A 25,710-nucleotide genomic window follows, 5' to 3' on the forward strand; every position below is an offset into this window, starting at 1 on the left:
ACCAATAGTATCTAATTGAATGTTCAGAAATAGACCCTCTCATCTACAGACAATTGATCTTTGATAAGGCAGCTCAAGCCAACAAAACTGGGACAGAACAGCCTCTTAAATAAATGGTGTTTGGAGAACTGGATAGCCATATCCAAAAGAATGAAAGAGGACTCCTATCTCATACCTTATACAAGAAACTAACTCAAAATGGATCAAAGACCTAAACATTAGGTAGGGAAATATCTTAAAAATATTGTGATAGGATGTGGTTTCCTAGACCTTACACCCAAAGCACAAGCAATGAAAAAAGAAGTAGATAAATGGGACCTCCTCAAAATTAAACACTTTTGTACATCAGTGGACTTTGTCAGAAAAATTAAAAGGCAGGACACAATGAGAGGCAATATTTGGAAACCACATATCAGATAAGGGTTTAATATGCAGAATATATAAAGAGATCCTACAACTCGATAACAGAAAGACAAACAACCCCATTAAAAAATGGGCAAAAGACATGGACAGACACTTTTCTGAAGAGGAAATACAAATTGCTCAAAAACATGAAAAGGTGGTCAGCTTCACTGGCTATTAGGGAAATGCAAATCAAAACTACAATGAGATATCATCTCACACCTACTAGCATGGCCATTATCAAAAAAAGAGAAATTACAAGTGCTGGAGACGATGTGGAGAAAGAGGCACACTTACTCACTGTTGGTGGGAATGTAGAATGGTACAGGCACTCTGGAAGGCAGTATGGTGGTTCCTCCAGAAACTAAGTATAGACTTGCCATATGATCTAGCAATTCCATTATTAGGTATATACTCAGAGGAACTGAAAGCCAAGACACAGACGGACATATGTGAACGATGTTTATAGCAGCATTATTCATAATTGCCAAGAGACGGAAACAGCCTAAATGTCCATCACCGGACAACTGGATAAACAAACTATGGTATATACATATGTTCCAGTTTGCTAATGCTGCTGGAATGCAAAATACCAGAGATGGACTGACTTTTATAAAGGGGGTTTATTTGGAAAAAAAAAAATGTTTTTCTGGTGTTGGATGGAATTGGCCAGTTTGTAAACATCATGTCCTTCAGAAAAAGCCATATTCTATAATGCATTCTTGTAGGGGCAGACATATTAGTATTAATTAAGTTGGAACCTTTGGATTAGGTTGTGTCCATGGAGATGTGACCCACTCAACTGTAAGTGATAACTCTAATTGGATAATTTCCATGGAGGCCAGGCCCCCGCCCATTCAGTATGGGCCTTGATTGGTTCACTGGAGCTCTATAAAAGCTCAGACAGAAGGTGCTCACAGCTGGCTGTAGCTGAGACAGACATTTTGAGACGGCATTGGAAACTGATGCAGACATTTTGGAGGACACCATTTTGAAATGCAACCTGGGAGCAAGCAGACACCAGCCCTGTGCCTTCCCAGCTAACAGAGGTTTTCCAGATGCCAGTGGCCTTTCTCCTGTGAAGATACCCAGTTGTCGATGAGTTACCTTGGACGCTTTATGGCCTTAGAGACTGTAACTATGTAACAAAATAAACCCCCTTTATAAAAACCAATCCATCTCTGGTATTTTGCATTCCAGTAGCATTAGCAAACTGGAACAACATAACAATGGAATATTATGCAGCTGTAAAACAGAACAAAGTCGTAAAGCATATAACAACGTGGGTGAACCTTGAGGACATTATGTTGCGTGAAGTTAGCCAGAAACAAAAGGTCACACACTGTATGGTCTTACTAACAGGAACTAACGTTAATGAGCAAACTTTGAGAGTTAAAGCTGAGAACATAGGTTATCAGGAGATAGAAAGAGGGTAGAGATCGGGCATTTGATGCTAAAGCAGTATAGAATATTCGACAAGATTGATTGTATAGATCCAGAAATGGATAGCACAATACTGTGTGATGGTAGCACAATATTGTAAGTACACTGAACAAAGATGTCTGTGAGTGAAGTTGAAAGAGGAAGGCTAGGGGCATGTATGACACCAGAAGGAAAGATAGATGATAAAGACAGACTGTGTAACTTAGTGAAACCTAGAGTTGTCAATTATGGTGACTAAATATAAATATATAAAAATGTTTTTACATGTGGGAGAACAAATGAATGTCAACCTTGTAAAGTGTTGAAAAGGGATGGTATTGGGGGAAAAATATAATCAATGCAAACTAGAGTCTATAGTTAACAGTAACATTGTAATATGCTTCCATTAAATTTGACAAAGGCAATATACCAAAGCTAAATGTCTATAGGAGTGGGGTATAAGGGAGTGAAATGGAATTTTTGGGAGTGTTGGTGTTGTCTGACATTATTTTATTTTATTTTATTTTATTTTATTTTATTTTATTTATTTTATTTTATTTTTTCTTTTATCATTTTTATTAAAATTTTTTTTTGGTGTAATGAATATGTTCAAGTGTGATGAATGCATAACTATATGATGATACTGTGAACAGTTGATTGTATACCGTGGATGATTGTATGGTATGTGAGTATATCTCTATAAGATTACAGGAGAAAACAAATAAACAGAGGGATACAAGTGCTGAAGAAAACTTAGAAGAAAAGTGTGTACCTATTCACTGTTGGTGGGGAGGTAGAATAGTGCGGCCGATCTGGAGGACAGTGTGGTGGTTCCACAAGAAGCTAAGTTTGTGGGTGTCATAAGGTCCTGCAACCTCATTATGGGGTATATACTTAGAAGAATACGAATGGACATTTGCACACTGGTATTTATGGCAGCAGTATTCACAACTTGCAATGGATGGAAGTGGCCTATAGGTACATGGACTGATGAACAGAATGATGAACTGTGGTGTATGCATACAATAGAATATTGAGCTGCTGCAAGAAGAAATGAAGTTGTGAGACATGTAACTAGGTGAATGGATCTTGAGGACAGTATTTTGAGTGAAATGAGCCAGAAACAAAAAGACAAACATTATAAGGCCTCACTAATGTGGACTAACTATAATACGTAAACTGAGAATTGAGCACAGGTTATCTGGGGAACACTTATTGTAAAGGTCCCTCGATTGTAAGCTCTTACAACAGTCACATTTATTCCTGAGTTGTAATGGTTATGCTTAAATTCTTTTCTACATCCAAATCTGTCATGCCTTCATCTCCACACCACCAACCCAGTCCAAGCCACCATTATCTTCTAATTCATCAACCTGCTGCCCACCTACAGTCATTTTCTACCCAGCAGTCAGAATGGTCTTTTAAAAAGGCAATTCAGATCATATCACTTCTTTACTCAGAACAATTCCAAAAAGTACCTATTGCACTTACAATAAAATCCCAAACTCCTTACCCTAGCTGCCACAGCCCTGTATAATCTCAACCTCACCTTGTACCACCCTTCCCTTTTCCATTATTGACCAGCCACATTAAACTTCTTTCTGTTCTTCAAACCCACCAAGCTTTTTTCCTCTACCTGGAATGTCCTTCCCTCTGGCTTTCAGCTAGCTACCTTCTTGTTATTCAGTTATTGGCTTAATATAACCCCTCACAAATGCTGTTCCTGATCATCTAATCTCTAGTAGCCACCAGTCCCTAGCTATCGTATTGCTCTAAATTTTCTGCATAGCACTTCTATTTGATATTTTTCTTGTTTATTTTTAGTTCTTTTCTGCCTCCGTCATATAAGAATTTAAGTTCTGTGAGAGCAGGGGCCTTGTCTATTTTGTTCATCCCTGTATCACCAAGCACCTAAAACAGTGTGTAGTACTTAGTATGTACTCAGTAAAATTTGCTGAATGAAAATTGAACTTTTTAATCTTATGTTAATTTATTGAGATTGACAGTCCTTTTCCCCAAGTTCCCAGATTGCTTTTAAAAATATATATATGTGGTTTTTGTTTTTTAGAGAAATTGTGGGTTTACAGAACAATCGTGCATAAAAGACGGGATTCACATATACCACCCCCCCACCACCTTGAATTGGTTTGGAACATTTGTTACAAATTGATGATCTCCCATTTTTATAATTCGACTATTAACTAAAGCCCATGGTTTAACTTAGGGTTTATTGTAAAGTGTAATTGCATGCATTTAAAAAATTTTATTGTTACAGCATATGCAATCTAACATCTCCCCTTTTAATTACATCAAGATACGTATTTCAGTGCTGTTAATTGTATTCATGTTGTGCTACTATAACCACCATCCATTACCAAAACATTTCCATCATTCCAAATAGGAATCCTGTACATTTTAAGCCTTATCTTCCCATTCCCAATTCCCACTCAGTCTCCTGGTACCTTCTGGGACTCCCATAAAGCACGCATTGGTGCACTTGGTATCCCAGAGGTGTCTTTCACTATTTTCGTTTTTAATAATTTTTTTTCTTTCTGCTCCTGAGGCTGACTCATTTCGAGTGTCTTGTCTTCAGGTTCAGTGGTTCTTTCTTCTGCCAGCTCCAATTTGATGTTAAAACTCTACTAAGAATTTTTCATTTCAGTTATTGTGGTCTTCAACTCCAGCAGTTCTGTTTGGTTCCTTTTTTAAATTTCTGTCTCTTTACTAAGGCTCTCATATTGCTCATTCATTGTTTTCCTGATTATCTTTTAGTTCTTTCTCTGTATTTTCCTTCATCTCCTTGAACATTTTCAAGTTCACTTTTTTTTAAAGGCTTGTTTGGTTTTCCACATTCTCGTCTTCTTTGATGGCGTTTTCTGGATTTTTTTTCCTTTTCTTTGGATAAGCCATCATTTCCTGTTTCGTTCTTGTAGTCGTTTATTGCACAGTGTACATTTTAATATGTTTAAATGTCAACTCTGGGATTTATTCCCTGAGATGTCTGTTTCTTGATTTTGTAACCAGCTGGTGATAAGACAGATCTCCTTGTGCTTCAGCCTTCCTATCAGTAAAGTCTGCCCAAAGCGAATGCACTGTGCAAGGTTTTCCCTTTCTTACTCGGTGTCTGTCTTGTCCTGGGCTTTTGCCTGTTAGTTGTTTTGGAGTTCCCTGTTTACAGGAGTTCAGTTGCCCCCCTCTGTTTCCCAGGAGACAGACCTCCCTCTCCTGGGTGTTTGAATCCAGCAGGCTTTTGCCCCAGACTGTCCACCTGTACACTTTTTTACACTCCTTTGGTTGTCTCAAGCTTCTTTTGCCTGGAGGGCAAATTCTGTGAGGAGGAGCACACCGGAGAGGACTTTCCCAAGTCAGCCTTTCCCAGCCAGAACAGCACCAGGGACCCACGCAGTGGGGCGCAGACTAGCTCCATGGTTCCCTGGGGAGGGGATCAGGAAGGGTACCAAGAGCTTCTCCAACGGCTCCCCAAAACTGAGCTTTCCTGACCTGCCCAGCAAATGCAGCCCTTCAACTAACTGTCCCCCAGAGCCCTGCCTGAGGAAGTGCAGCGTCTTTATGTCTACACTCCCACTGCCACCACCCCTGACGGGGCAGGGTTTGAAACAGTGGCTGCTCTCAGAGCCCAGCCCCCAGTGATCTGAATTCAGTAATCAAAAGCCGTGATCAGTGATGAGCCATGCCCACCCGTGCTCTTGGGAAAGAGGATTTTTATGACCAGCTAGCGTGGGGCTGGATCACTTGGCAGCCCGCCACAAGAGTGGGAGATAGGCATGGGTGGGCATCAATAGCCACTGCACAGAAAGAGCAATTTACAGTTCTTTACCATAATTTATCAGCTTCTTCCTCCCATTCTTCCCTGGATGCTGTAAAGTGTTCTTCCGGCCTCTGAAATGTCAAAATATTTGTTTCAGACAGTTCCTGCCTGTTGAATAGGTGTTTTGGTGGAAGGACTGAGTCTAGAGCTCCTTACTCTGCCCTCTTTCGATGGTCTTCCCAGGCTTGTATTTTTAAATTCCTTTTTTGGTATCTCTATCTAAATGTTCTCAAACTCAGCATGCCCCAAACAACAATCATGCCTCTCGACTCAGTTACTCTTCCTCACCTTGCTCCCTTTCTCAGTTAATGGCATCATCATTAGCCCAATTGATCAGGCCATTTGATCTCTTTCTATCCCTCAACTCCCACAAATTATGAGATCCTGTCAGTCTTTATTTTATCTTGCATCCTTTCTTTCTTTCTGCAACAGTTGCCACACTTCATTGGGGCCTAATTACCTTTTACTTGGGTCATTATAAAAACTTCCTTTGTGGGCTTTCTGCTTTCTGTATCTCTTTCCTCCAGACCATACTATCTATCATATTATTTTTCTTTTCAAACAAGTAAAAATTTTTTAATGACCTCGAGAGCCAAGGAATCCTTCATCCCCAGCCTCTTTCCAACTACTTATCTTCCGAGCCTGAACTTTCACCACATCCCTGCAACCCTGTGCTTCTTCCCTAGTATTGTGGCCTCATCAGCTTTATGGCTGTTTGTCCTATCCTGCATCTTTATATAAGTCATTTCCTCTGATTAGAGTGTTGCTGATCTCTTTTTCTAATACAAGTTTACCCATCTTTCTTTAAGCTCTAAATGAAAAACTGCCACCCTCAGGAAGCCTTTCCAGATCCCCAGTCCCAGCATTGGAACTAATGGCAGAGGCACTTAATATCTCTAATATCATTATTATATTAGTTATTTATGGATTTAAGTGTCCCTTCCTCTAGATTGTAATCAAAAACTAGGTTATATTTGTGTTTGAATTAAAATCTAATTTGATTTGTTGCCAGCATGGTGTGATCCTCCTGGGATAACATTAAGATTGTGTTTATTTTCCTTCTTTGTACTTCTTTTTGAAAATGGCATTGGTTGGAAATGCACGGAGTATACAGAGCCCCGTAATTTTTAAGTGTTCTTTGCTCCATTTCTTTTTTACTAGTTGTCGATGTTTTAAACTTAACCTAGCTTTTGTGTCTCCACAATATGTTTTCTATAAATAGGCCTATGAAATGGAGCATATTGTGTTAGGTAAAGTGGACATATTTTAAGCACTAGATATTTCTCAAAGCACACAGTGAAACCTCAGTAGGATGAGATTAAGTGTTTAGAGTCCGTTAACATTTCTTCTGTTTTTCTGTCAAAGGTTTGCTAGTTTTGCTATATTGCTTGCTTTTCTTCAGTATTTTCTAAGTCCCTGTTCTTTGATGAGCTCCTAATTAGCTGTGCTTTAGACTGTGACATTGACTTTTCTGAGATCTCTCTCTGCCTTTTTCTTATAACCAAATCAGCAGGTATTTTATAACATCATAGAATCTGATACTTGGAAGAGTCCTTTGTGATCACCTAATGCTCATTCTGCAGATATATAAATAATGACCCAAGTATATGCTGTAACTTGCCAAAGGGTTCTCAGCCAACAAGTGACAGATGAATCCATGACTCATGTGTACCTGTTGGTGCCAAAGCAAGTAAAGAAAAAAATTATTCTCCTGTCTTCTGATCTGAAGGATCCTGCAGAACATCAGCTGAGATGCATGTGGGGCTGGGAAGAGAGACCCCTCATTTGTGCTTTGTCATTTTACAGGGGGGAAAAATCCTCTTTAGAGGAGAAGATTGGGGAATGAGAAATTTCCTTGCCTGGCACAGGCGTATATCATGGTATTGGTTGGAAATACTGACGGATAGTATTCAGTGACTGAATGCAACCTAGACTTGTGAGGCATCTTTCAGGGATAGTGAAAGGATATAACTAAGGTCAGGGCCCATTTTCACATGCCAAAACATGGGCTTTGAAAACCATCTGATATTATTCATAAATGTTTGCCTAAGGGGGCAAGGTGAGATCATAGAGAAATTATTTCTTCGTGCCTCCTATTTCCTAGTCTTTATCCACTAAAAACAACATGTGAAAAAATCAAGTGACAGAAATGATAAGGTAATAGAAGTGGGGAGGTGATTGCTCATGGATGCTGATTCCCCTTTCTATTTCTTTCTTCCATTAAACGGATTTTGAAAGGGCTTGTTGTATCTTTTATTTTTCCCTGACTTGTGTAGCTATACCACCCTAGATGTATCCTTTCTTTTTTCTCTTGCTACCATCTTGATAAAGGAGAGTACAGTTAGAATAGTAGGTACCTTATAATGCTTTGGCTTGAATATCCTTTATAAGATCATATATACCCTTTATTCTCATTCTGTCATAAATCCTAACCTTTCTGTGTGCCTTGCTTCTCACGTCTATAAAATGGGTGAAATAGTAATACTGTAATATCTACCTCATATGATTGTTGTAAATATTAAATGTTAATATACATAAAGATCCTAGAATATGTATGGCATATAGTAAATATTCCAATGTAGAGCTGTTATCATTATTGCTATTGTTATTAACTAATTTATTCATACTCTTTGTAATTGTTCATTTCATTACCAATGTATATTTCTTTAACCTTCCTCCTTAGTTTCCTCTATAATTCAAGTACTTTCTCCAGATTCAAACAATATAATGAAAAGAAAATTTATACCTGCATAAATGGCTGATGAATTTCTTTGGTCTTTTGGAGAGTAGAATTGTTTTCCTTCTGAAACTTATTTTTTCCTTCGTGTTAACAGGTGGTATGCAGGATTACAATTATGTATGGGCCAACTGTTTTGAGATCACATTAGAACTGACTTGTTGCAAATACCCACCTGCTTCTCAGCTTCGACAAGAGTGGGAGAACAATCGTGAGTCTCTGATCACATTGATTGAAAAGGTAAAAACCACTGACTAAAAGGTTGGAGTGTGGAAATAATGAATTAATAAATAAGGGACAAATTTGGCTGCCTATGAATGACAATCTACACTAGAGGTCCTTTATCTTATTTATCTGTTTTTATTATTTAAGATTATAGATTATCTTTATAGATTATTGCTTCAGAATAAATTCTAGCTCTGCCTCCCTTGTGCCACCCTCCACCGCACCGCTGTTTCTGCCTTCCTGCTCTATAGGTTCCCTTTGCCTTCTTAGAACACTTGCAAACTGAAATGATAAGCCAAATTTTTACTCCCAGGTTCTTACAATGTCATGTTATCATATTTGGCTAGAGGGCCTTTGGCACTATATGAACAATGGACATCATTTTGATTTGTATCAAACAGGCTAATAAAGTATTGTATATACCAGAAATTATTACTATTATCTTGTTGAACAAATCAGCAAGAGAAGAGAGGGAACTTCAAAAGCACGTAGCCTACTAGTTAAAATTTCAGACACATGTGACTTAAGTTGATAAGGGTTTGATATTTTTGTCTGTTTTATTTTTAATTGGGGGGATTGAAAAATGTTTTGGGAAGATACAGGCACAGTCTAATTTTTTTAAAGAAATTCTTGCATCAATGCAAAGAGAGGTTATGCACTCTTGCCTTCCAAATTGATTGTCTCTGAGCATTCTACTTTGATTCTTGTTTTTTCAGGTTCACATTGGAGTTAAAGGATTTGTTAACGATTCAGTAACTGGATCTGGTTTAGAGAATGCAACCATCGCAGTGGCTGGTATTAATCATAATATCACAACAGGCAGGTTTGGTGATTTCCACAGATTACTTGTTCCCGGAACTTATAACCTTACAGCAGTTTTAACTGGGTAAGAGTTGAACTAGGCTGGTAGAATGTTAAGCCTTTGTTTTATTCCTAAGACAGAAATATAGTCAAGGAAAGGTTATTCATTGTCTCTGGCTTTTTTTTTTGCATATTTTCTGTTTTTTCCCCCCTTTTATAATGATAAAAATACTGCTGTGAAGTCCTCTGCCACATAGTCTAAGAGTTACAACTGGATATAGGAATAACTGTACATTTGGGAGGAAGGACAGCTTTGAAAGCTTGAACTGTGTAAAGCATTGCGTGAAGGCTAATTGAATGCCAGAATAGAAGAAACCCTGGTCTCTGTATACGACATTTTGAAGCTCTATCCTATCATCAGATTTCTAACATATGAAACAAATGGTTTTGCACTTCCCCTGGAAACCTTTGTGGAAGCTTACTTAAATAAGGATTTAATTGATAACCTTTAACTTAATTTTGAACTTTCCTATTTGGGGCAGGGGTTGGAATGTCAGTTTAATAAAGCACTGCAAAGAATTGGCTAATTTATCTGTTGTCTGAGTATTGTAGCAGTAGTTATAATGAAGTGATGACCTTAATCTTTCAGTGTACTCCTTTGGATGTAAGTTTTTGTAAGCATTCTAGTTTTTGATACTTGAGAAGATTGGTAAGAGAATTAGTTCTTTCAGAGATTTAATCTGGGATATTCTGAGAGATAACATCCAAGACTCTTAAGTTTACACATCTGTCTTTATTTAGTTTGAGTTTTGATAGACCAGTTAAGTGCAAGGTATGAAAAGGCTACTGTGCTTTTATAATGTTAAAACATTTTATGCCTTAATTTAACTATAAGTTAACTATTTTTTCAACTATTTTCTCAGATATATGCCACTGACTGTTAATAATATAATAGTGAAAGAAGGACCAGCCACAGAGGTGGATTTTTCGCTTCGGCCAACTGTGACTTCAGTAACCCCTGACACCACTGAGACTGCAGCAACTGCTAGTACAGTTATAACTAATATTCCTCCTGGAACACCATACTCCCACCAACCAATTCAGCCAAAGGACTTTCGCCACCACCATTTCCCTGATATGGAAATATTATTGAGAAGGTTTGCCAATGAATATCCTAATATCACCCGGCTTTATTCATTGGGAAAATCAGTCGAGTCTAGAGAACTTTACGTGATGGAGATATCTGATAATCCAGGTATCCATGAACCAGGTAAGTGGTTTGGTCTTTCTGCGAATCTATATCTTTTAATTGGGGAGTTTAATCCATTTACATTCAACGTTAAAACCGTGAAGGCATTTCTTGAATCGGCCATCTTATCCTTTGGATTATGTTTGCCATATTTTTCCCTCTCTCTATTAATATCCTTTATTGTACCCATACCGAATCTCTTTAGTACTGAACCTTTCTCCAAGTCTCTCTGTCCTGTCTTTGTTTCTCTGTCTGTAGGGCTCCCTTTAGTATCTCCAGTAGGGCAGGTCTCTTGTTAGCAAATTCTCTCAGCATTTCTTTGTCTGTGAAAAATTTAAGTTCTCCCTCAAATTTGAAGGAGAGCTTTGCTGGATAAAGTATTCTTGGCTGGAAATTCCTCTCTCTCAGAATTTTAAATATATCGTGCCATTGCCTTCTCGCCTCCATGGTGGCTGCTGAGTAGTCACTACTTAGTCTTATGCTGTTTCCTTTGTATGTGGTGAATTGCTTTTCTCTTGCTGCTTTCAGAACTTGCTCCTTCTCTTCTATGTTTGACAGTGTGATCAGTATATGTCTCGGAGTGGGTTTTTTTGGATTTATTCTATTTGGAGTTCGCTGAGCATTTATGATTTGTGTATTTATGTTGTTTAGAAGATTTGGGAAGTTTTCCCCAACAATTTCTTTGAATACTCTTCCTAGACCTTTACCCTTTTCTTCCCCTTCTGGGACACCAATGAGTCTTATATTCGGACGTTTCATATTATCTATCATATCCCTGAGGTCCATTTCGAGTTTTTCAATTTTTTTCCCCATTCTTTCTTTTATGCTTTCATTTTCCATTCTGTCATCTTCCAGGTCACTGATTCGTTGTTCAACTTCCTCTAGTCTTGTACTATGAGTGTCCAGAATCTTTTTAATTTGGTCAACAGTTTCTTTAATTTCCATAAGATCATCCATTTTTTTATTTAGTCTTGCAATGTCTTCTTTATGCTCTTCTAGGGTCTTCTTGATTTCCTTCATATCCCGTACTAGGGTCTCATTGTTCATCTTTAGTTCTTTGAGTAGCTGCTCTAGGTGTGTCTCTTCTGGTCTTTTGATTTGGCTGCTTGGGCTTGGGTTATCCATATCGTCTGGTTTTTTCATATGCTTTATAATTTTCTGTTGTTTTTGGCCTCGTGGCATTTGCTGTCCTTGATAGGGTTCTTTTAGGGTTTGTAGACCAGTTGAAGTCCTTATCTCTAATTTATCAGATCTACAGCTTCGTGGAGTACACTTTCTCTAACTAACCAGCAGGTGGCGTCCACGAGCCACCTGTTCTCCACAAGCCAGATCTCCCCTGCTTAGCCTTTTTGGTGAGTGGGGGAGTGAGTCTTGTGGGGCCCAATTGGTGTCCCAAGCTTGCGTGTGTAGTTGGTGTTGCCTGCCCTGTATGTGGGGCGTGTTTCTGGGCAGTCGGGGAGGGGGGGTGGCCCTAACAATCAAATCTCCCTGATGATCCTAGAGTTTTAAAGCTACTGCAATAGTCTAATCCTTCAGTTCAGTCCTGCCACAGTTTGTCTCTGCCACTGACCCACAAGTCTTTGGTATTGGCGTATGGCTCCTGAGACTTGCAAGTGGGCCCCTCTTCCAGGCTGTGCACCCCGGGTCCTCTGTTGAGGGATGACTGTGCTATGTCACAGGTGAGTGCCGTCCCCCCAGGGCAGTTCTGGGCTGCTGGGCTGTGTTGGGAGGCTCCCAGTCTGCTCAAATGATGGCTGAATGGGGCTCTGTTAATTCACACTGCTCCCCCTTCCCAGCTCTGGGACATTCAGCTGAGGTTGCAGGGAAGGCTAATGTCCACGCCCAGTTTTGTGGTGTGTGCCTGTTATTTGAAGCACTTCCGTCACACTGGGTTGTCTGGGGCAGCTCTGGGCTATGGGGCTGGCGATGGGCAGGAGTGTTTCCTGTCCACCAGGATGGTGGCTGTGAGCGGACACCCCCCTTTTCTTGGGAAGTTGTGTTGTTTAGTGAATTTTCTCAGCCACTGGATTATTGCCTTTTGTCTCAGAGCTCTCTTAGTTCTGCTCTTGACTTGACGTGCCCAAATTTCAATTCTTTGAAGCTTTCTGTATTGAGCTTAGATTTCGCTGATCTCAGCAGTTCCACGTTTTCATGAGTGTTGTATGAAGTATGCCCAAAGACAGATTGCTCTGTGGTGTCCAGTCCACGCAGTTCCTGGCTTTTTACCTACTTTCCTGGAGGAGTAACTAAAACATACAGCTCACCAGTCTGCCATCTTGCCCCGCCTCCGGTTTGGTCTTACAAATAATTTCAGTAGTGCCTCTCAAAACTATGTACTGTTTCACATGCATTTGCTGTTTCTTCTCGAAAGGTCACCTATAAGATGAATAATTGAAACAAACAAAAAGTAACCCATCTTTTTCCAAAAAAGTAGAAAATCCATTTGATAACCCATATTATCCCTGGTATTTAATATGCTGCACAGATTAGATTCTCTTCTGCTAATAATATTCTTATTGTCACTTTGTGTGTGTATATATATATATATATATATATATATATATATATAAATAAATACACACACACACACACACTTTGAGCCTATTTCTCAGATGTATATAGTAGTAAACAGAAAGCTGCTTTATTAGATGTTTGTGGTTTTTCCCTGCTTATGTCTCTAAAATGTGTTTTCTTAAATTTTAGGTTCGGACTCTTTATATAATGTTGGGAAAAGTATAGAGAGACTCCATGAAAACTGAAAAGAAAAAAAGTCTTCCATGTAATTATTTTATTTTCAGGTGAACCAGAATTTAAGTACATTGGAAATATGCATGGAAATGAAGTGGTTGGAAGAGAATTGCTATTGAACCTCATTGAATATCTTTGTAAGAACTTTGGAACAGATCCTGAAGTAACAGATTTGGTTCATAGCACTAGAATCCATCTTATGCCATCTATGAATCCTGATGGGTATGAAAAAGCCCAGGAAGGTAAAGAATAGCTGTCTGTTTTATTGTTTAATGTTTTGATTATCACATGGCATGATTATTTTGTGGAATTTTTTCATATTTTATTCTTCTAATTTATAACTGGTTGTAGTTCTTCTTCCTATCAAATAACCCACACCGGTCAAGTTTCTATTTAATGGAGTTTTCTAAGATTTTTACAAATTATTTCATTTTAATAGTTTTTGCTAAGTTATTATATTGGGAACCTTATCTCGTAAGTAAGAATTCAAGCCAAATATCTTCTGAAGCCAGTGATTCTGTTTTGACTCCTACTGCTACTCCCCATGCATATTCTATCCCTGCTAAATTATTTACTTCCTATACCTTTGCCTGTTTTGGGCAAGCCCATCTCTCCTGGGGCAATATAATTTGGGCAGGGAAAGCAGCTTCCTTACATGGGCCACGTTATGCAGAATACTAAAAGAGTGAGAATCCATCTTTTTCCAACCCATAGTTTCTTCCAGGCAATGATACTAGTGAGTAGAATAGATACTACTATATGAGTAGGCAGCTACATGATTTATTAACACACTTTACTTTTTTGTGATCATTTTACTGGAAGCATACCATAATTTTCTTCTTTTCATTTGGTCTATTTCTTTACGAAGTGTTGTTTACCTGTATATCAGTACTATAGTAATGCCCACTTATTACTGTCATTGTATATGGATTATTGACAGTTGAGTAATACTTTAATTTAGTTCAATAAAATTTGCATAATTGGATTTCTTTTTCCCTTAAAGTATGACCAGAGGGCAGAAATGTAAAGATAATAATGGTCTTACTCCTCTGTTCAAAAGATGTAGAAGAGTTTGATTTTTTTAATGTGCAACATAAAAATGTTGTGAGTTTTAATTATAATGTGATTGACTATAGTGAAGCCTGATGTATTCACATTTATCTTTGAGTTGATAGCTGAGTTAGTGTATTTTGGATTTAAATATAAGTTAAGAATAGCTTAAATTTGAATCCTTTAACATACAGGAGATTCAATAAGTGTACTTGGCAGAAACAACAGCAACAACTTTGACCTGAACCGAAATTTCCCAGACCAGTTTGTTCAGATCACAGATCCCACCCAACCAGAAACTATTGCTATGATGAGCTGGATGAAGTCATATCCGTTCGTACTGTCAGCAAACCTGCATGGAGGTATGGCAACTTTATATTCCGTTAATCAGTTCCCGTTGAGAATATTTAGAAATTCTGGTGGAATTTTAGCTGTTTATAGTTATAGACTTTCTTAAAATGATTGTCCTGTTATTGCTGTTATAACAGATGACAATAAAGGTCTTTTCTCATTACTTTTTAGACAGATTCGCTGACTGTTTTATCCTTTCCTCCTTCTCTCTACCTCACCCCCTCTTTGGTAGTTTTAAAAATTGTTTTGTATTTATCCCTCATACAGGGAATTTGGTAACATGCTTTGTCATTCATAAAAATTGCACACTAACAGATTCAAGTGTTTAATCCTATTTTCTCCCTAATGTTTAATAAACTCTTATGTACAGTTAGATTTTGGCATTCTCTTACTTCCTACTTGCTATAATCCTTAATTGCAGCACAGTGACCTATTTTCATATGTATATGAGCTTATACACTGACATGTAACTCAGTAGTAATGATTCAGTTGAATAGGATGAAAGGTCAGGATTCAAAAACATCACTTTGTCCAACTAGGGTTGTATCAGAAAGAGTGAAGATGTCAATACCCAAGAGAAATGAAAATATATGATTCACATAAAACTTGTACACAGATGTTCATAATTTGCATAATAGCCAAAAAGTAGAAATAATCCTCATGTTGTGCTATATCACCACCATCAACAAAAATTTCCAGCACCCTAAACAGAAACTCTGTACCCATTAAGCAACAATTCCCCATTCTCCCTGCCTCCAGCCCCGGGTAACCTCTAATCTACTTTCTGTCTCTATGAATTTCTTATCCTTGATATTTCATATAAGTGGACTCACATAGTATTTGTTCTGTTGTGCCTGACATTTCACTCAACATGATGTCTTCAGGGTTGTTTTATATGTTACCACACACATACCAACACACTCATATCTTCAGTGTACTCAAGGAGATAAAAGAAAACATGGAGAAGGAACTAAAGGACTTCAGGAAAATGATGAATGAGCACTATGAAAATCACAATAATAGATTGGAGCTGGTAGAAGAAAGTATCAGTGAACTTGCAGACAAGACAATTGAAATGATTCAGGCTGAGGAGCAGAAAGAAAAGATAATTTTTGAAAAGTCTTTGTCCTGTATATCCAGTCTGGTCTTCTTTGTTTATGGTTTCTGGATTTTTATCTTGTTCCTTTGAATGGGCCATTGTTTCCTGTATCTTTGTTTGTCTTGTAATCTTTTGTTGCACACTGTACATTTTAATATTTTAATGTGTTATCTCTGATATTCAGTCCCTGAGATGTCCGTTTCTGAAGTTTGTATCCAGCTAGTAATATGATAGAGCTTTCCTTGAGTGCCAGGAGTAACAGAAACAAACCAAAGCAAAAAAAAAACAAAACAAAACACCTTTCACAGTCTTTGTAAATTGGCTCTGCTTTGGCTTTTGCTGTCCCACAGACTTCAGCCTCTCCTACCAAGAAAATGAACATGAGGTGAAGAAGTGCAGAATCTTCCTTATCTTTTCTGAGCCTGTGTTTTGTCCTGGCCTTGCACTTGGTTGTGGCCTTAGGAATTCCCCCTTTACAGGAATCTGAAAGTCCTCTCTATTCCCTATGAAATGGACTTTCACCCCCTCTTGGGAGCACTATTGTATGTTGTATCTTAAAGCCAGTAATCCTGTCCCAGGCTGCTTTGACTTAATTGTTTCTTACCTTGCTTTAGTTGTGCAAGCTGCTTCCTCCTGCAGAGCATGTTCTGGGAGGACAAGACAGAGATGAGTTTCCTTGTTCATTTTTTCCAGCTGCTACCTGATAGATTGGTGCCAACATACAGGTACCCCAGTATGGGCATACTGGTTCCCTCCAGATTAGGGCCAGGAACCCACATTGGGCACATATAGGCCAGATCCACACTGCTCCAGGGATGGGATAGGGGAGGAACCAGCAAGAACATTGAGAGCGTCTCTGTTTTTAAAGTTGTGTTTTCTTGAATTGGTGCTCACCCAGTTACTGCAACCCTTTTAACATTTTCTGGAGTTTTGAGGAAGGTGGCTCTGCTGGGTTTTGCTAGTTGTTCAAAGATTCTGTTGGGGAATGGCACACTGGAGCATCTTGTACCACCATCTTTGTGGACTGCAAGTTGACACTGATTATTTTGACACTGACTATTTTTTGAAATAGACTGTTTGGTAGTCTGTAAGTCTTGCATGCTTTTTTCTTTTTTGCCTTAGAAAATTAGCCATTTGGGAGACTTAGTATTGGATAGAAGTTGATGCTGCCTTTTCTGTCCAAATTTTTAGATCTGGGTCACGGATCCCAGGTAAAGTTAAATGTTTTTGAGAAATTAAATTTGCATAAGAAGAGGTGTTGAAGCATGTTTGTGTTCTTGTTAAAACTATTTTGGGAATAGTATGAGCTCAGTGTTTTTGTTTTTGTTTTTTATTAGAGAAGTTGTACGTTTACAGAAAAATCATGCATAAAATACAAAGTTCCTATTTACCACTCTTATTAAACACCTTGCATTGGTGTGGTACATTTGTTATAATTCATGAAGGAACATTTTTATAATTGTACTATTAACTTTAGTCTATTGTTTACAATAGGGTTCACTGTGTTGTAGAGCTCAATTCTTCATACTTGCTTCTTAAAGAAGCTTTTTATTTTTTATGAATGTTTGTGGTGTTTATCACAGGATTACATTATCTGAATTCAAGTTGCGTATCTTCTTTCACTTCTATTTCCCTGAAGTAGCATGATTAAAAAAGGGCAAAGGTGAATGTCCCAGTAGAAGAGAGGATAAGTGGACAGGTGGACATATGAAAACGATGTGACTAATAGGAAGAAAGGATTCAACCCTTTGGTGTGGGAGTGGGGATGGGTAACTCTAGGTTTTTGCCTGAGAAGCGTCCTAACTGCATTATGGCCTATGAGGAGCATGAATGTAGTTGATATCCTTTATGTAAGTTTTAAAGCATCATTTTCTTTACCTTTGGTCATGAAAAGTCTATGATATAGATCTAAGATGGTGGCATAGAGAGGAGTGGAAGCTAGTTAGTCTCCCTGGAACAACTAATAAAAAACCAGGAACAACTAATAAATAATCTGGAATAACTGCAGGGGGGACAAACGTGACCGTCCACTCATCATACACCAACCTGAATTGGGGAGAGTGCCTGAGATCACAGCATAAAATCTGTGGGTCCAAGCTGGGAGCCCCCTCCCTCCATGACCTTAGCTGCAAAGCCTCGTGGTGCTAGAGACCAGCTCTCCCTGAGCAAGTGAATACAGCTCACCCGAGCTCCACCTGGGGTTTTAATTAACAAACGTGGACTGTTCGATACAAGCTACAAATCCGCAACAAGCAGACAGAGACTTTGGGTGATGACTGACCTTGGAGAGCTGGAGGATGGCTGCGGACTGGCCCTGAAAGGGACTTTCTGTCCCTGTTTTGGCTCAGTGGAGAAAGCCTCAGCCATTTTCAGTTCCCAGCGCTCTGACCCAGACAAGAGTGGGGATAGTATAGGCAGAGAGGGACCATTGAAATGCTAATGACCTCTCCCTAGGGGTCTATCTTCCCTAAGAGGAAGGAGGTGGGGCCCAGCTCTACTACTCGCCCTCCATTCAGAACCAGACCCCAGAGCCTGGGGGAAAACAGCCACAGGCCACACCTCCTTACACCAGTCTGGAATTACAGGCTGACAGGCGCCACCTGCTGGGCAGAAAAGCACAGTGACCTGAGGCATCACAGGGTGTACCAGTTTTCTAAGACACACCTTCAGGGAAACCAGATACTGAATATTTCCTCCTTTTGGGACCGGAGCCCGTTTTGGTCTGGGAAAACCTGATTGGGGTAACCAAGGAAACCAGATGCCTAGACAACAGGAAACTACAACCTACACTAAGAAAAACAAAGTTTTGGCCCAGTCAAAGGAATAAACTTAAACTTTAACTGAGATACAGGAATGTAAGCAACTAATGCTAAGTCAATTCAAAAAGTTTAGGGAAGATATGGCAAAAGAGATGAAGCATATAATGAAAACACTGGGCATACATAAGGTAGAAATTTAAAGTTCAAAAAACCAACTGGCAGAATCTATGGAAATGAAAGATCCCTTGTGTTGACACAAGGGATGAAAGACACTATGGAAACATACAACAGCAGATCTCAAGAGGCAGCAGAAAACACTCAGGAACTGAAGAACAAGGCACCTGAAAGCCTACACACAAAAGAACAGATAGAGAAAAGAATGGAAAAATAAGACCAACATCTCCGGTAACTTAACAAAACGAAATGCAAGAATGTATTTCTTGGTGTCCCAGAAGGAGAAGAGAAGGGAAAAGGGGCAGAAACAATAATAGAGGAAATAATCAGTGAAAATTTCCCATCTTTTATGAAAGACATAAAATTACAGATCCAAGAAGAGCAGCATATCCCAAACAGAATAGATCTGAATAGGCCTATGCCAAGACACTTAATAATCAGATTATCAAACTTCAAAGATAAAGAGAGAATCCTGAAAGCAGCAAGAGAAAAGCGATCCATCACATACAAAGGAAGCTTGATAAGACTATGTGTGGATTTCTCAGTAGAAACCATGAAGGCAAGAAGGAAGTAGGGTGATATATTTAAGATACTGAAAGGGAAAAACCACCAACCAAGCATCCTATATCCAGGAAAACTGTCCTTCAAATATGAAGGAGAGCTTAAAATACTCTCTGACAAACAGACAATGACAGAGTTTGTGAACAAGATACCTGCTCTACAGGAAACACTGAATGGAGCCCTGCAGACAGAAAGGAAAAGACAGGAGAGGTTTGGAACACAATTTTGGGAGATAGTAGTATAGCAATGTAAGTACACTGAACAAAGATGACTATGAGTATGGTTGAAAGAGGAAGGTTAGGACCATGTGGGACACCAGAACAAAAGAGGAAAGATAAAGACTGGGACTGTATAACTCAGTGAAACCTAGGGTCTCAATGATTGTAATAAAACATACAAATATGTTTTTACATGAGGTAGAACAAATAAATGTCAACATTGCAAGTTGTTAAAATAGGGTGGGATTGTGGGAAAATACAATCATTGCAAACTAGAGACTAAATTAATGGAAACATTGTATTATCCTTCCTTTAATATAAAAGAAACAATATACCAAAGCTAAATGCATATGGCGGGGGGGGGAGCGGTATGGGACTCCTGGCATTGGTGATGTTGTCTGATTCTTTATACTACTTTAGGTTAAAGCTATCTTTCCTTTTGTTGCTTTCTAGCTATTATGTTTTTTTTTCTCTCTCTATCTCTTTTCTTTTTCTTTTGTCTCTCTGCCTTCTTTGACTCTTCCTCCTTCTTTGTGGAAGAAATGGAGATGTCCTTATATGGATGGTGGCGATGGTGCCGAATACATAAATATGTGACTATACAGGGAGCCAACGATTGTTTACTTAGTACAGAATGTATGGTGTGTGAACAAAACCGTCATAAAAGAAATGGGTTGATGAAGAAACCTTGAGGGCACTATATTGAGTGAAATAAGACAGACACATAAAAGCAAATATCACAGGGTCTCACTGATATGAACTAATTATAATATGTAAACTCATAAACATGAAATATAAGTTAACAGGATATAGAATGAGACTAAAGAATGGGGAGCGGTCACTTATCATGGGCAGAATGTTCAATTAGGGTGAACTTAAAAGGTTGAAAATGGACAGGAGTGATGGTAGCATGTTGTGAGAATAACTAACAGTGCTGAAAGGTGTGTGAAGGTGGTAGAAAGGGTAAGCTCAGAGTCACATATGTCACCAGAAGGAAAGTTGGAGGTTAAAAGATGGGAATGTATAAAACAGTGAGTCTTGTGGTGGACAATGTCCGTGATTAACTATACAAATATTAGAAATCTCTCTCACAAACTAGAACAAATGTATGACACTATAACAAGAAGTTAATAATAGAGAGGCATATAGGAAAAAAATATATACCTGTTGCAAACTATATACTACAGTTAGTAGAATTTTAACATTCTTTCATGAACAGTAACAGATGTACTATACTAAAACTATGAAGCAGTAATGGAGGGGGGGTGGTTAGGGGTATGGAGGGATTTGAGTTTCCTTTTTTTTTTTCTTTATTTCTTTTCTGGAGTAATGAAAATGTTCTAAAAACTGAAAAAAATGATGGTGATGGATGCACAGCTGTTTTATGGTACCATGGGCAATTGATTGTACACTGGATCTTTGGATAGTTGTATGGTATGTGAACAATCTCAATAATATATATATATATTTTATGTAGTCTATGATATAAATCCAATTGAATAATTTCTTATATGACTATAAGAGAGGTTTTTAGCATTTTTTTCTCTGAGCATGCAATTAAGAAATCTAGGTTCCAAGGCTGGCTCTGCTATCCATAAATTATTTTGTTAGAAACAAGCATTATACCTTAAAAACGCTCACCCAGTTGTGGAGGAGAAAAGAATTTATTCACGATCTTGCAAGAACAGATGCACAGCCAGACACAGTGAAAATTTATATTCCAAGCCTAACGCAAGTCCCTCCCCTGTTTCTCCACTGGCTGGATACTCCAGAGGGTACAGTCTATCCGAGAGAGCTAACTAACCCGCCTTTGGGATTTTAAATTGTACAGCCTATCTGAGAGAACCAACTCGAGGCTTATGTCAAGGGCCCTTTCCCTCCTCCCAACCTCAGAGCCCGTTTGAGCCAGCCTTGTTCAGCCTCCCTTTTTCCCTACTCCACATTGCGTTTATGTGAAAGGCTAAACTTAACCCTTTCTTACAGATTCCCTCCTCTTTCTTTTTAAACTCCTTTTAGTTTTCACATTCTAGTTTCTTAAATTTGCTGTTTTTTTCTTTTTTTTTTGCATTCCTCATCATAAGGATCTTTCTCTTTGAGGGGGGTATAGATTGTTCTGCTGATACTCTTGGTTAGGGCGGTTTCAATGAGTCTGAACTAACCCCTGGGCAAACAGGATAATGAAACATCCAACGCTGTTTTGCCCTGGATTGTTACTTTTTCTTTACTTTTAAATGCCAGGGTGAATGGGATAGCCAATTGAACCAGAGCACAGGTTCCTTCCCACCTTTCAGGTAGTGTTGGCTGGAGGATGCCCTTCCCACAGTACCACCAGAAGTCTGCTTGGGGTATAGCTAAGCTAGAGAAGTTGCCAATACTATCCTTACTCATATTCCATACTCGTGTACACAAGGCCATGGTTTCAAGATCCTGCAGCCCTTCTTTCCATCTGGAGAGGCAGGCAGAGTGGTTTCCGGGACCAAGACGAGAAGCCAGTACAGCCTTGACACTTCCCTCCCAGACTGGAGGGAAAAGAGAGGACAACATACCAAAACTTTCACCAGGAGTAGCATTTTGAAAGAGGAGTATCATACTCTTAAACTCCTTTTCATGGTTTCCCATACCCAAGGGGAAGAGCACAATTTGATAAGTGGGTCGGCCTGTTGCACAAGCGTGACACTTGCTTTTATTTAGACTCTAGATGGTATATTTGACTCATTCTACCCAGGCATTTGTATCTCCATAACCTGTCTCTGTTTCTGTGGTCTGCTTTTAGTTTCTAGCTTCAAGTACTCTAATGACCTTGAAGTCATTTTGAACTGGAGAGTTGGACTCTAGCCAAGTTTCCCTTAATGGTTTTCCCTCCAAGCTGGGTGAGACCCATCCCTTATACTTTGTTGTCCACTAAACAGTGTTCCAAGTATAACAGGGGTTAGGTGACTCATAAGTTATACTCCTAAATGTTCGTCCCCCAACAATCTTGCTCTCTATTTGAACAGTCTGCTCAACATAAATACTTATATTTCTCCCTCAGTTGTTACTGATGTTTTAGATTTCCATAGCTAATTACTTGACAAATGTTAAATTATACAGTTTGGGACTTGAAGCCTTTGACTACACTTACAACCAGTTTAGCGGAACATGTTACTCCTTGAATATGGAACATTATGATCAGTATAAGCAATTTTATGATTAAGCTATACACAGCACAATGCAAACACAAGGTTTAATCCAGCCCTTCCTCCCTCCTAGTATGTTCTTTCAACTCTTGTCTATTTAGAGTGATCTTTAGGGGATCTGAGGTGGGAGTCACTCTCCAGGATTCGGGTTGAGTTGCTGGATACTTACTGTCTGGTTCAGGCACTGGTCCCTTTACTTGTGTGTAATGAGTCCAGCCGCTTTCTGCTGTTCGGACTGCTGTCTCAGTCATCAGCAAGAGTTGATAGGGTCCCTCCCAGATCAGTTGAAGTTTGGATTCTCTCCACGACTGGATCAGAACTCAGCTGCCAGGCTGATGTCGATAGGCAGCAAATTCAAGAGGCATGGTCTGGGCCAACAATCCACAGTGCCTGAGAGACGATAAAGTAGAAGACAAGGCCAGTATATAATTTTATGGAAGAGATCTTTCGTGTCTAGGGAAGGGATTTTTGCAGTCCTCCTGGCAAAAGGCAAACCAGTATTCTCTCCACTCTCCCAGAGGATGGCGGATGCTGGGGAGTATGGAAGTCCCAAGTGACACCTAGGCTTCCCATGATGTTCTGCAATACACTGGAGGTCAAGTGGCTACCATTGCCAGAGTCTATATTTTCCACTAACCCATAATGGGGAATGATTTGTCCAAGGATAACTTCAGAGTTTCTCAACACTATGGCTGAGGATAGAAGGTAGGCTTCCACCCATCTGGTGACATGGTCTACAATCACCAAAATATACTTTAAATGACTTATTATTATTTTTTTTGATCTTCATTTTATTGAGATATATTCACATACCACGCAGTCATACAAAACAAATCGTACATTCGATTGTTCACAGTACCATTACATAGTTGTACATTCATCACCTAAATCAATCCCTGACACCCTCATTAGCACACACACAAAAGTAACAAGAATAATAGTTAAAGTGTAAAAGAGCAATTGAAGTAAAAAAGAACACTGGGTACCTTTGTCTGTTTGTTTGTTTCCTTCCCCTATTTTTCTACTCATCCATCCATAAACTAGTCAAAGGGGAGTGTGGTACATATGGCTTTCCCAATCCCATTGTCACCCCTCATAAGCTACATTTTTATACAATTCTCTTCGAGATTCATGGGTTCTGGGTTGTAGTTTGATAGTTTCAGGTATCCACCACCAGCTACCCCAATTCTTTAGAACCTAAAAAGGGTTGTCTGAAGTGTACGTAAGAGTGCCCACCAGAGTGACCTCTCGGCTCCTTTTGGAATCTCTCTGCCACTGAAGCTTATTTCATTTCCTTTGACATCCCCCTTTTGGTCAAGGAGATGTTCTCCGTCCCACAATGCCAGGTCTACATTCCTCCCCGGGAGTCATATTCCACGTTGCCAGGGAGGTTCACTCCCTTGGGTGTCTGATCCCATGTAGAGGGGAGGGCAGTGATTTCACCTTTCAAGCTGGCTTAGCTAGAGAGAGAGGGCCACATCTGAGCAACAAAGAGGCATTCGGGAGGAAGCTCTTAGGCACAATTATAGGGAGGCCTAGCCTCTCCTTTGCAGCAACCGTCTTCCCAAGGGTAAAACCTACGGTAGAGGGCTCAACCCATCAAACCACCAGTTGCCTATGTCTGTGGTCATGTTAGCAACCATTGAGGTGGGGTAGGCCAATACCCCTGCATTCTCCACAGGCTCCTCAAGGGGGCACTACATATTTTTTTCCTTGTTTTCCTTTTTTTTTTTTTTTTTAACTTTCCTTTCTTTTTTAAATCAACTGTATGAAAAAAAAATTAAAAAAAAAAAACAACATACAATAAAAGAACATTTCAAAGAGACCATAACAAGGGAGTAAGAAAAAGACAACTAACCTAAGATAACTGCTTAACTTCCAACATGTTCCTACTTTACCCCAAGGAAGTTACCTAATATAGCAATATTTCTGTGAACTTGTTCCTACTATATCTATCAGAAATTAATAGACCATAGTCATTCCTGGGCATCCCCAGACCGTTAAATAGCTTATCTGTTCTTCTTGGATTATTGTTCCCCCTTCCTTAATTGCTCTCTATTGCTAGTTCCCCCACATTCTACATTATAAACCATTTGTTTTACATTTTTCAAAGTTCACATTAGTGGTAGCATATAATATTTCTCCTTTTCTGCCTGGCTTATTTTCCTCAGCATTATGTCTTCAAGGTTCATCCATGTTGTCGTATGTATCACGAGATCGTTCCTTCTTACTGCTGTGTAGTATTCCATCGTGTGTATATGCCACATTTTCTTTATCCACTCATCTGTTGAAGGATATTTGGGTTGTTTCCATCTCTTGGCAATTGTGAATAATGCTGCTATGAACATTGGCGTGCAGATATCTGTTCGTGTCACTGCTTTCCGATCTTCCGGGTATATACAGAGAAGTGCAATCACTGGATCGAATGGTAACTCTATATCTAGTTTTCTAAGAACTGCCAGACTGACTTCCAGAGTGGCTGAACCATTATACAGTCCCACCAACTATGAATAAGAGTTCCAATTTCTCCACATCCCCTCCAGCATTTGTAGTTTCCTGTTTGTTTAATGGCAGCCATTCTAATCGGTGTTAGATGGTATCTCATTGTGGTCTTAATTTGCATCTCTTTAATAGCTAGTGAAGCTGAACATTTTTTCATGTGTTTCTTGGCCATTTGTATTTCCTCTTCAGAGAACTGTCTTTTCATTACCCATTTTATAATTGGGCTGTCTGTACTACTGTCATTGCGTTGTAGGATTTCTTTATATATGCAAGATATCAGTCTTTTGTCAGATACATGGTTTCCAAAAATTTTTTCCCATTGAGTTGGCTGCCTCCTTACCTTTTTGAGAAATTCCTTTGAGGTGCAGAAACTTCTAAGCTTGAGGAGTTCCCATTTATCTGTTTTT

At 39.1% G+C, this 25,710-nt stretch overlaps 1 protein-coding gene and 1 long non-coding RNA gene across 2 annotated transcripts in view; one reads left to right on the forward strand and one right to left on the reverse strand.

The window, feature by feature from the left end:
- Positions 1 to 25,710, forward strand: part of CPD (carboxypeptidase D) — a 126,477-nt gene that overhangs the window by 59,111 nt on the left and 41,656 nt on the right. The window contains exons 3-7 of the mRNA XM_037810846.1: positions 8,488 to 8,630; positions 9,332 to 9,501; positions 10,340 to 10,686; positions 13,464 to 13,655; positions 14,658 to 14,825. Of these exons, the coding sequence (XP_037666774.1) occupies positions 8,488 to 8,630; positions 9,332 to 9,501; positions 10,340 to 10,686; positions 13,464 to 13,655; positions 14,658 to 14,825 (1,020 nt within the window). The remainder of the gene's footprint in view (positions 1 to 8,487; positions 8,631 to 9,331; positions 9,502 to 10,339; positions 10,687 to 13,463; positions 13,656 to 14,657; positions 14,826 to 25,710) is intronic.
- Positions 21,274 to 25,710, reverse strand: part of LOC119515001 — a 107,628-nt gene continuing 103,191 nt past the window's right edge. Inside the window, exons 2-3 of the long non-coding RNA XR_005212909.1 lie at positions 22,971 to 23,191; positions 21,274 to 22,144 (exon numbers count right to left, since the gene is read on the reverse strand). This is a non-coding gene — a long non-coding RNA (uncharacterized LOC119515001). The remainder of the gene's footprint in view (positions 22,145 to 22,970; positions 23,192 to 25,710) is intronic.

Source organism: Choloepus didactylus, chromosome 18 (genome assembly GCF_015220235.1).
Source record: "Choloepus didactylus isolate mChoDid1 chromosome 18, mChoDid1.pri, whole genome shotgun sequence".
Classification (NCBI taxonomy): Eukaryota; Metazoa; Chordata; class Mammalia; order Pilosa; family Megalonychidae; genus Choloepus; species Choloepus didactylus.